The 12,111-nt window shown below is 39.2% G+C and overlaps 2 protein-coding genes across 2 annotated transcripts in view; one reads left to right on the top strand and one right to left on the bottom strand.

Moving 5' to 3' along the window:
- Positions 1-573: 573 nt before the first annotated feature.
- Positions 574-6,718, top strand: LOC106961413 (desmin-like). The gene is made up of 10 exons (XM_015055139.1): positions 574-1,263; positions 2,565-2,625; positions 2,772-2,867; positions 4,027-4,188; positions 4,271-4,396; positions 4,514-4,624; positions 4,847-4,956; positions 5,040-5,092; positions 5,616-5,701; positions 6,635-6,718. The coding sequence occupies exons 1-10, from the start codon at positions 683-685 to the stop codon at positions 6,674-6,676; spliced, it is 1,428 nt and encodes a 475-aa protein (XP_014910625.1). The 5' UTR covers positions 574-682; the 3' UTR covers positions 6,677-6,718.
- A 156-nt stretch (positions 6,719-6,874) lies between these two features.
- Positions 6,875-12,111, bottom strand: part of tmem198aa (transmembrane protein 198aa) — a 35,997-nt gene continuing 30,760 nt past the window's right edge. The window contains exon 7 of the mRNA XM_015055142.1: positions 6,875-11,974. Coding sequence (XP_014910628.1) covers positions 11,825-11,974 — 150 coding nt within the window. The 3' untranslated portion in view covers positions 6,875-11,824. The remainder of the gene's footprint in view (positions 11,975-12,111) is intronic.

Below are 12,111 nucleotides of genomic sequence, written 5' to 3'. Positions count from 1 at the left end.
TGACTCTTAATTGCTCATGCAGTCATGTTTCAGAAGAGACAGCTATGAATGCACAGCTGATCAACTTTACCAGCAGCTGAAACTGGACCCCTTGACAGCTGAATGTAGGGCTGGCAACAGACAAGACAAGGTGAGGGAATGGCATGTGAGGAGGGGGCATACTCCGAACCCATGATTGTTGGCAAAGAGATTAAAATATGTAACTCTACATATACTAAAAGACTGCAATAAAATGTAAAAATAAATCCATGATCGTGGGCGTTGAAAATGGCATCCAGAAGCTTGTCTATATTTTGAGTTTATGATCAACAAAAAGGCTCGTTTACAGTTTCATTGTGATCTGATACAACTGGCCATTGAAAAAAAAAAAATCTCATTAAACGTGAAAGTCCAGAATTAATGTTCTCTAAACATGCTGTCTAATATATCAAAGGGATAGGATTGCTTTGCTTTGAGGGTGGTTGAGTGGTGGGCGTAGGTCAGCAGGGTATAAGGAGAAAGAGGGAGGCCATAGAGGAGGGGTTAGGGGCTAGAGTGGGTGTGGATGGTCTACAAATAGTTGCTCTGAGGACCTGCCATTTCTTCACCAAGTTTCTCTTCCACTGGCCTGGTGGGACTGTTGGGTCTTAACGCCCGAAGCAGCTTCTCTGAACCCACAAACCAACCAAGCAGTCAAGCAACCATGAGCAAATCCTACTCCTCTTCAACCCAGAGTGCCTCCTCCTACCGCCGGACCTTTGGTTCTGGTGTTGGTTCATCACCAATGTCATCCCTCTTCTCCTCCTTAGGAGGAGGTCGAGGCTCTTCTTCCAGCCATATGTCTTCCAGAGTGTACGAGGTCAAGAGTAACGCTGTTCCCTCCTTCTCCAGCTTCAGAGTTTCTTCTGGAGCTGGGGGAGCAGGATTTGGCTCCTCAACAGCTGTGCGTACCTATGGAGGCGAGAAGCTCGACTTTAACCTTGCAGATGCCATGAACCAAGACTTTCTCAACACAAGGACCAACGAGAAGGCCGAGCTTCAGCACCTCAACGACCGCTTCGCCAGCTACATTGAGAAGGTTCGCTTCCTGGAGCAGCAGAATGCTGCCCTGACCGTGGAGATCGAGAAGCTGAGGGTTCGCGAGGGTCCTGGCCGTGTGGCTGAGCTGTACGAGGAGGAAATGAGGGAGCTGAGGAGGCAGATCGAGGCCCTCACCAACCAACGTGCCAGGGTGGAAGTGGAGAGGGACAACCTGGCTGATGATCTGCAGAAGCTAAAGCTGAGGTAGGTTCTGATGGTCTAGGCTCCAGAAAGTTTAGTATAAGAGGCCAGAGGGTTTGCTAGTTAACAACCTGAGGTGGCGCAGAAAAATTAAAAATTAAAAATTAAAACCCATTGATCCTCCTCCGTATGTTCTGTCAAGCAATACCAAACAAGATATTGGAAAGCTATGTGGAAAAGTGGTTTGAAGACGAAAAATAGAGGAGTAGAAATACCTTCTCTCTTTTGGAGAAAAGAAGAGCCACAGGTAAACCTCAAAGAATTTCAAAGTAGGCCTTCTTGTGTGAACGCTACTGTTTTCAAGCTTCCTATAATTGTGCACATGTATTTCAAAGTGACATCACTGAGGAAAACAGAGATGGAGACAGATTTACAGACTCATAGGAATGAACCTTAGACAGACAGATAAAGTTTCAGCCAGACGTATAACATTCAGACAGGAAGAGAGGTGGACAGATGGAAAAAGAAAATCTATTTTTCAACACTAAAAGGAAATAACATTCTACATTTCACTTCAACAGTCCCTTGTAAACTTTGTTTTTAAGCCTATATTTGGCTGTGTATAGCTTTTAGGTCAGTTTGTGTTTCTGGGATAACTCCATCATGACACTGGATGCATCATCGCTCACATTAAAGTGTGTAATAAAAATCCACCCCAACACGCACAGCATGCAGTCAGCTTCCAATTCTTACACACACGCACACACACACAGTCTACGGCACGTACACAGTCTCCTGCTCTTCACATTCTGTTTATCAGCCCTCGTCGAGCAGCTGCCCGAAGCTGTGAGTAAGTCCAGCAAAAGCGCTTGCTTCACCCACTGAGATCAAAATACACACCCTAACCTCCTGCTTGCTCACAGCTACAGCACATGAAAATAACAAGCAGGTATTAATATTTTCATGTCGTCCTCCAAAGATCAGTCATTACACGTTCCAAACCTTTGATGCCTGTAATTATACATAGATTAAAGAAAAAAAAAAAGTCCTTCTTTTTAAAAATGTTTGGTGAAATGCTAAATGTGGAAAGAGCAGGAGTGGTTCTTGTTATCACCCCACGGCCGCTGACAGTGGGGGAGCAGCTGCATTAAAGCTTTCGGGCTAAAAGAGCAAGCAGGCGAAGAGGTGTGGGTGTGTGGATACGAGCAGAGTTTAAATAGAATACAGTTTGTGTCTCTCAGGTTTTATTTTTAAGTACAAATGCAGCAGCACCCCAATAGAAATGAAAGGCAAGAAGAATTTGTCCTTTAACTTTCCTCCGTTATTGTTTTCTTTTCCCCTGTGGGGCAACCCTCACCTTTTAGACTGCAAGAAGAAATCCACCAGAAGGAAGAAGCTGAGAACAATCTGTCTGCCTTCAGAGCTGTATGTCTTATTTATTTATTTATTATTTGATCTTCAGTTTAACTTTTTAAATAAAACTCTGTTTCCGCCTCATCTTTTTTGTAAAGCAGATTCTTAGTCATTTGCCTTTGCCTGAATACATTCTCTTGCTGTGTGCTTGTTTCCAGGATGTTGACAGTGCCACTCTGGCCAGGCTGGACCTGGAGAGGCGCATCGAGAGCCTGCAAGAAGAGATTGCCTTCCTCAAGAAAATCCATGAAGAGGTTTGAAACTCTTCTAAATTTTTAACGTACAGAGGCATTGCTTTGGCTCTATGATCGTTTAAAGAGTCTCTCACCCACACTGATGTTAAATCACATGCACTAACACATGCATATAAATATGTGCATATGCACATATTTTGGCAATAGCCAAAAAAAAAAAAAACAAACAAAAAAAACACTTTTGCACATTGCCTTACCGAGAAGAAAGGACTGGATGATCCACAAGCTCAGCTCAGTTTCAGTGCACAGCTGAGGATCCATCTTGTCATTTTGTCTTTTTTGTCTCAACTTTGACCTCCCAGAAATGCTGAAGTGCTGACTGGTTCAAAGGAGCATGTCAGCTGTTGTGGAAATAGCTGAAGTGTGTGTGCTTGTATTCGTGGCAACAAATGGATAGCTATTTTAAACTATTTGATTAAACCAAACGACAGCTGAATGCAACTTAAGCTTGTAAAATTATATATTTTTACCAAGAATAAAGGGATTGCATTTGCTGCTACTAAAATTTATGCTTTTAGTACTTTCTTCCAGAGCACATAAAATGAAGGATTTATTAGTGTCTAGATATTTTATTTCTAATGTCAGTTCAGACAGGAAGTGCGTTATTACACAAATTTAAGAAAGTGCAATTACACTACATTGTTACACTGAACTTGTAATTTTTTTATACAACTGTTTCTGAGGCCTTTAATTCTTTAACGAGGTAGAAATATTTGTAAGATGATTACAGTTAAAAATGTAACTTGTTTATTGGATTCTTTTAACGAAACAATTTTAAAACAATTAGTTTTCTTTCTCTCTAATTGGTTTTTGTGGTTATGACCAATAAGTGTGTTTATCAGTTGAACTTTTATTATATGGGTTATTGTGTGTGTGGCTTCCTACCATTTTTGTGGCATGTAACTTTTGCCCTATTAGTTGGGAAAATAAAAATAAATGACTATAATCTCCTAATATATCAAATAAGATGCAGAGCTAGAAAAACATCTTGATGTGTACTTTCAAAATATTCTGACTATTATTTTGTAAGGCTTTGAAGGGTTAAGCTGCTTTCTGTTTCTCTCTTAAACATCCATAAATCTCTTTCTTTTTGTTACATCATTTTAGTAAGTTCATGTTTACTCATAATGAATCTCTTCTTTCCATGAACACCTTGCAGGAGATCCGAGAGCTGCAGAACCAGATGCAAGACACTCAGGTCCAGATCCAGATGGACATGTCTAAGCCCGATCTGACCGCTGCTCTCAGGGACATCCGCATGCAGTATGAAGCCATCGCTGCAAAGAACATTGCAGAGGCTGAAGACTGGTACAAGTCCAAGGTAGATTAGAAGCCATTCATGAGTAAAGTTTATTTTCTTCTGTTGCTAAAATGCTTAAACACTCACCTGGTGTCTCCACGAGGTGTCCGATCTGAACCAAGCTGTGAACAAGAACAACGACGTTCTGCGCCAGGCCAAACAGGAGACCATGGAGTACAGGCACCAGATCCAGTCCTACACCTGTGAAATCGACTCTCTCAAGGGCACTGTCAGTATTTATTTAACTCACTGAATTCCTGTTATTTGTAAACTGTGCAGCTTGAATTTTTTTATTCTGCTGTCAGTCCAGTTTAAACCTGACTTCACCTCCTTGCTATCCTTTCAGAATGAGTCTCTGCTGCGCCAGATGAGAGAAATGGAGGAGAGGATGGGCCAGGAAGCCTCTGGCTACCAGGATACCATTGCACAGCTGCAGGAAGACATTGCCAAGATGAAGGTAATAACCTTTAGCATTTCACATGAGGCATGCATTGTGACAGCAGATAATAAAAGCAACAGCTATAAGATACAAGAAGTGGGATTTTAGAAATACACAACCCATCTTTACCGGTTCATTTCAGTATTTCTAGTGACAGTGTGATTTTTGTTGGCAGGGAAACTTTAATTTTAGGAGTCAATAAGACTTTCAATTAAATATTTTTAATGTTTTGATCTAAAGGATGATATGGCTCGCCACCTGAGGGAGTACCAGGACCTCCTCAATGTGAAGATGGCTCTTGATATTGAAATTGCCACCTATCGCAAGCTGCTGGAGGGAGAGGAGAGCAGGTTGGTCGGCTATACACGCCATGTAGAAGGATGATAACAAGACCTAATTTTACTATTATTTTCTCTCTTTCTTTCCATTGCAGGATCACTACCACTATGCCTGTCCAGTCTGCTTATTCTTCCATTGGATTCAGAGGTAACAGGAATAGTAACATGTCTTTTTTTCAGCACATAAATACTTGGTAAATCCATTTTGCATTCCAAATGAGTCAATAAGCATGATGATAACGTTTAATTATAGCCTGTGACTGAATATGGTAGACGCTATTTTCAGCTTATTATGTATCATGTACCTGCAGTAACACTTTCTGACCACTGGGTGGAGACGTTAGACGAGACAAAATACCTCACAGGGCTTTGGTTCCGCAGTTAAGCAAGCCAGACTTAGATGATTATGTAACTCTGTCTTTTCCTTTAGTCTTCAAATGTGTCTAATTTTACATGTTAAGCTATTATTGTGAACAAATATTTAAAATAGAAATGTAAAACTGGAAAACAATAAGCAGCTTCAAAACCTCTTTTCTGATTCTCTCCCTAAAGTAGAAGACTAGCTTCCTCAATCAATAGTAAACAACACCAGTGCCTTTAAACTGAATTGATCTTGTGTTACTGTAAACAAAGTTAATTTCCAAGCTAATTTGGTGAATGCATTCTTACAGAGACCAGTCCTGAATCCCAGCGCGGATCGGAGGTTCACTCCAAGAAAACTGTTCTTATCAAGACTATTGAGACCCGCGATGGAGAGGTTTGAGCTCACACACATCCACGTGTCGACAACACAAACAAACCAATCGCATGCAAACACAAGCTGCATTACTCACGTGGGTGAAAATACACATTGTAATCATTGTTTTTAAGAATTTTTAAATTTGTAAATATAACATCTTTACTGTTTTTATACTTTGTAGCAAGATTTGAAAGTAATACAAGGTGCAATATACCAGACCACCTCAATCTAGGCATCCCAGTGGGAATTATGCCATTTAAAATGTATGAAGTGAGAAAATGATTCCATTTGTGAGTGGATTTGACAGCTCTGCTTCCACTTCTATGTGTCTAAGGGTGAACCACTGAAAAGGTGATATTTTTAAGGGCTACAACATCATTCATTTTTGCAAATTCCTACTGAACAAACACAATGGGATGTGCTAGCCCTTAGAAACACATGGTAAAATTTTAAGAATGTAGAGCCAATAGGTGTTAAAAGGATTCAGCAGTAATTACCATGACACAATGTTAGAAAAGACTGTAAATTGGCACACTTATGTGGTAACAGATCATGTTTAATATATGACATTCCTAGATGAAATATTCCATGAGCCAGGGTGCTAGTGCCGAGTGTGTAAGTTTAATTTCATTGTTCCAACTAAACTTTTCGCAGCTGCTCACTTGCTTCTATAGATTTGCTATAAGCATGACAGCGACACTGAAATGACGTGGAAAGTCTTTGTTTCTCCTCTGGAAGATGTTGTAGATTTAGGCACTTTTTTTTTGAAACTCTCTGACACTCTGTTCTTCTTTGAACTGTTAGCTTCACTGGCCTGCACAGCACTTCACTCCAACCAATATCTGTACAATTTATATTAACCTACTTAGCGATTTGTCTGCATTAATTTACTGGTTCTTTTACTTGAATTATCATTGACATTAATTGCTTTTATTTCTTCTGTCCCTTAAGGTTGTCAGCGAGTCAACACAGCATCAACAGGACATCATGTAAAGAGACAACATGAAATGAAACATAATAAAACATGAAGAAATATTTCAATTGTTTCCTACCATTACTATAAGAACAGATAAGCTGAGCCGATGTTTATAGGCAGAATTAATAATGCAAGCTTCAAGCTATGAACATAATTTCAGTCGATTGTATTCATCATAAAATAGATGCAGGCAGGTTGCCTTTAGCCTGGTTTTGAATGAATAGCATTCCAGGATTTTAAACATTTTTTCTTTTCTTTTTTTAGCATTACTTTATATTTCGGAAAAGCATTCGACTTTGCTATTTCTCATCTCTGCATTTCCATTTTTAACAAGCTGTTATGGTTCAGCATAATAAGGGAGGTTTCTGAGCTTCAAGACGGATCAGCGAGCCCCTAAGCACTGTGGTCAAACATAATACTGAAAGGAGATATTTTCACTGTGCATATTCCATTATTTGTTTTAGTATGAACGTAGGATCGGTTAGGGGCAATTGTTGTTGCAGATTTAATGAATGTGTCAGGTTGGATTTAAAGAACATATATATTTTAAAAAAAAGTATTGAACTAAGAGGGAACTCAGTCATGTTTAAAGGTCGAACTTAGTAGCATGTGTTTGCTTATGAATGAGAAGGTAAAAATGGTTTGATGTTTCACTCCAAATAAACCTCAGAGGAGATGTCCATAACTGTGTGGTTTTAAATTGTTTTCATTTTAAAACCTAATAACAAAACATGTTGGTTTTGGTCCTTTTTTTTTTTTTTCTTTTTTTGTTGTCTGAGACTGCATACACACTCTTGAACAACAGGACAGTGGGGTCATCATGCTGTGGGAAAGTTTTTCACCTCTAAGGGAAGAAAAACTAGTCAGAGTTGGTGGAAAAGTTGATTTACTTAATTATATGAGAACAAAACTACCTAAAGCTGAAAAAACTTGAGACTAGGTTTGGTCTTAAATTAAATAAAATATGTCAAAGTGTATTGTAGTAATGTGAGATCTGAAAAAGTTCAGAAGGACACCTTTTCAAAGTACCATATCGCTGATCATTAGCATTTCTTAAATAACATGCACATCTTTGTATTGACTCCTTTATGAACTGTAATTATACAAGCTTTGTCACTCAAGCGTGGCACTGCTACTTCAACATTTAATTCACTTAATGTGAGGGAGAGAAATTGAAACAATCAGTGCCCTAACAGATGCAGGAGTGAGGGAAATGTGAACAATGGCCGGGTAATGAGTTGTCCCTGGTCACACTTTGTTTCCAGCTGAAAGCAGATTAGAAAGTAACAAGACTTGCAGTCTGTGTCGTTTGTCTCTGAAACCACTGGAGTGAAAATGTCAACAGAGATGAAAAAAGGCCACGGCTGTGAGTGTTGAAGACAGAATAGAAACAGACAATAAACGAGCATTCGATGAAGAACAGGAGAGAAAGAAAGAGAGAGAGAGATGGTGTTGCAGGCTGAAAAGAAGAGAAATGACAACGGCAAACTGAATGAAAAGGTTATCTGGACAGAAAAAGATGCGAGAAGAAAAATTAGACAGAAGAAACTGCACAGACTGGAGCTCAAAAAGAAAGAATATGATGGCTACTACAATAATTAGTGTGAGTTGCATTACACAGAATATTCTGCAGTCATTTTTTGCAGCTTATGTCTAAAAACGCCCCACTCATTATGTAGCAGGTCAACAGCAAAGGGCAACTTATTTCTACTGTACCTTCTGCTTCCTGTAATGTCAGCTTACTTTATGATTTCTTCCTACATATTGCTTCCAGTATTCTAATTCCAAAGGAGAGCATTGGTTTCTAACCTCTGTCCTAATTCGTTATTTGCATACTGTGGAAGTCTTTAATTTTGTACCCAGGAATATGTTTTTGGAAAGATTCCAAAACATGTCACAGTAATTGCTAATCTGTGCTTTAAACAGGCATGCAGCTGGAATGGCTTTGAGGAAAAGACGATTCAAAGCCAAATTTAAATTTCCAAGTTTAAAATTTGTCGGCTGAATTCCATCATCACAGGCTCAACCAGCAGAATGAGAAACATATTTACACAAGGTCAAAAAACAAAAAAAAAACATTCAGCAGGATCACAGCATAACAGGTCTACTCCATTAAAAGTATTCAGCTGCAGAAATGAAACACAACAAAATGTTAAAAAACATTAAAACCGAGTCAAATATTTGCACATTAAGATTATTTACAAGTCAGTATCTACAGTCAAAATATTCTCACAATATCTAGTACAATATTCAGTGTAGCTGAATATTGTACTATATGAAAAAATAAAAGACAAAGCAATGTACATAAAATAATTATTAGCCCACCCCACCAATTACAAGCAAGAAAGGAGCCAATGATTAGCATTTACATATGATAACATACACCACCACTACAGTAAAAACACAACCAGGACATAAAAAAAGAGGACTGAGGTACGAGCAAAAATAAAGTTACACTATCACAGACATTACGGTGAAAGACCATCAGAGTAATACCATAAAGTAGAACAGGAGGTGGTTTAAATTAAAGAGAAATAGTTCAGAATTGGTTTAAAGTAGTTCTTGTTAGGAAGTTGCAGTTGTCTGCTGTGGGTAATAAATTACCCACAGCATCTTCGCATCGTCATTTAGTTATACATGAAAATCAGTTGCTTGATGAGGCTGAAGCTAAAGTGTAATCTGAGGGGAGCCCAGACCAAAGTGGATTTGTACCACATTAAAAACATTCCAGTTTCGAAACCTTCAAAGTGGTTTATGCAAGCAGCTTTTGATCATGTTTTGAACTGTCACTCTGTTTTAGCCGGGCTGCTTGTTTTCACAGCTGATGGAAATGGGAGGTGTCACAGTGATGCTCCTGTACAAAACATGCACCGCGAACTGCACATATACAGCATCTTGTCAGATTAACCACCTACTAGAAAAGTGAGTCAGTGTAAAAATCAATAAAAACATTTTCTAAACTACCGAAAATAGTTTTACCTTTTGACCAGAAATGCTTTACATATTTAACCTTCAGCATGTTTAATGCAGGAACTTTGCTGATGGTGCACCACATCCTACCTCCTGTTCCGGTGAAAATAACCACCGATGTCTTTATAAGTAATCACAAACCTGATGACAGTTATAGCGTTAATAAAATAGCACCCACATAAACCACCATGATGGTTTTGAGATTGGAGGTCTGCTTCGGTCATGGCCTCTCTCAGACTGGCCATTAGCTTCAGCCTCTGGGATCAACTAATCAGGATTTATGCTACTGGAGGTACGATGTCAACTGCTTGTAACAGAACCTTACTTTAAATATTCTGAAGCATCCATCTAGTAACAATACATGTCCTTTCAAAGGTTTTTACTTGGACAGCGTAAATATACAGAGATAAAGAGGTGTTTATGCACCCTTGGTCCAAAAAAGCTGGAAATCTGGGGTTTCCGCATGGCAACAATGACACAAACACAATGGATACAGGTTTTACATGAGTTTTGTCATGCAATAATGGAGTATAACGTAATTAATTGTGCCCCTGTAAGAAAGAACTGCAAAATCTGCAACAGTCAAACACTATTAAATCAGTGCGTGAATGTTTAACTGTTGCGCCGCTTTGTTCTGTTCACATTTCAAACCATGGAATCCAACATTTTTAGGGATCAAGTTTAATCCATTTCTTATTTTTGCATTATATGGCAGTATCATTTGTCATAACTCATTGTAATATTTCCTTAAGAAGGAATTGTGCGTGTGTAAAAACATCTCAGCTTCTGTAAGGCGGAAATAAAATAATGTTAAACACGGCGTCCTTATGTAAAACACCGAAATCCACCTCTCCTTTCTGGACGGTGGCTCAACAGCTTGATTGCAAGAAATACATAAGTTAAAAATAGAGTACCGTGTAAAGTTATGTTGACACAAACACACACATAGAGAAAGTCTAAAAGACAGGTCCAGCAGTAAACATTAGAGGGTGCCATTTGCAAATGCTTTCATCTTCTTACCTCTTTTCAATGAGCTAATCTTTCTTTAAGGCCTCCTCTTCATTACATAACATGTCATGAAAAACCTTCAGAAGTTAATCCTTTCAAGCGAAGCAGTATGTGGTAAAACAGGAGGGGGAAGAGTATTGTACGGCATGCGCGTCTGACATTTAAATGAATCCCCCTCGTGTTTGCTAATAATTGGGCCAGCCCATCAGCTGTAGGGCTCACGTGTCCACTCAAACACAGAAGCAGACCATTTGGGACCAAACATGGAGGAAGGTCAGTGATGAGATGTGAACACATCTGCCTTGGAGAATGGCACAATACGCAGAAAGCAATACTAATTTAGAAGAGGAATTAACAACAACAACAACAACAACAACAAAAAAAACCCTCTTTGGTTTGAACCGCTCAGTTCGATTCACACCTACAATTCACCCCCTCTTAAAAAACCCACAGGATTTGCCAAGCCACTTGCTATTTTCTGTTTTAACAAGCTGTGATGGGAAAAAAAAAAAATAACCCTAGTGAAATAAATATCTTACTTTACACAGACACCTCCAAGTGGGGAAAAAAAAAAGAACAGTAAGAGCTTTTAGATCAGTGTTTGCATTGTACCTTCAGTTTGTTTTAGCGTTTAACACCGAGCACTCCCCTCAGAACCCTTGAAGTGAAGTGTGTCATCCTTTAACTGCCTTGAAGGTAGAGATACTGAATACAGATGAAGAAAAAACAAAAAAAAAACGTTGCAATTCCCCGATACTCTAAAATACACACAATTCCATTTCAGCTGCGACGTTACAGAGTATGACAAATATACCCTCTTCCCTTCCCAGAACAGGTCACACTGAAAAATTACTGAAACGGTTTGTGTGATAACATATGAAACAGCTCCATTATCCTTCGGCGCCTCGATGGAAAGCAAAAGCTTCACTGGACGCTAAATGAAGAATCTGATGGCCATCAATTTGTGCTCCCTCCAAAACCAAAGTCTTTGTTCATTATCATTCTAAAAAAAAATTAATAAAAATTGTCGGCAAAAACACCAAACAAGACGGAACCATTTTGGGTTACAAATCATCAGAACATGGTAATCTTCAGTTGGGTAAACTAACAGTTGACTGGGCTGTTTCAAGTCTTTTACTTCTGTTGCTGTCCAAGAGTTTTGAAGGTGCCAGTGACAGTGAATGTGTTTAGATCCGAACTGCTGGTCCACTGGGGACTGTGAGAGGCACTTGAGAGCCGCAGTCATAGTCCAGTTGAGCCATCCGAGAGCGACTCATCCGAGTGTGGGAGTAAGCCCGTCTGTCTGTCTGTCTGTCTCTGAAACTCCTGATGTAGCTCTGCGGGTGGACAGAAGGTTAGAAAAAAGTGAACAAACACCCTTTTTCCTTCTCCTCAACTGTATCTGTGATATGTCACAGATAATGTTTGATTAATGGGCCATATTTTACTCATTAGATCACACTAAGTGTACTAA

Source organism: Poecilia latipinna, unplaced genomic scaffold, assembly GCF_001443285.1.
Source record: "Poecilia latipinna isolate Pla-1442-1.1 unplaced genomic scaffold, P_latipinna-1.0 Scaffold1298, whole genome shotgun sequence".
Taxonomy (NCBI): Eukaryota; Metazoa; Chordata; class Actinopteri; order Cyprinodontiformes; family Poeciliidae; genus Poecilia; species Poecilia latipinna.
This window is presented reverse-complemented; position numbering and strand designations above follow the sequence as displayed.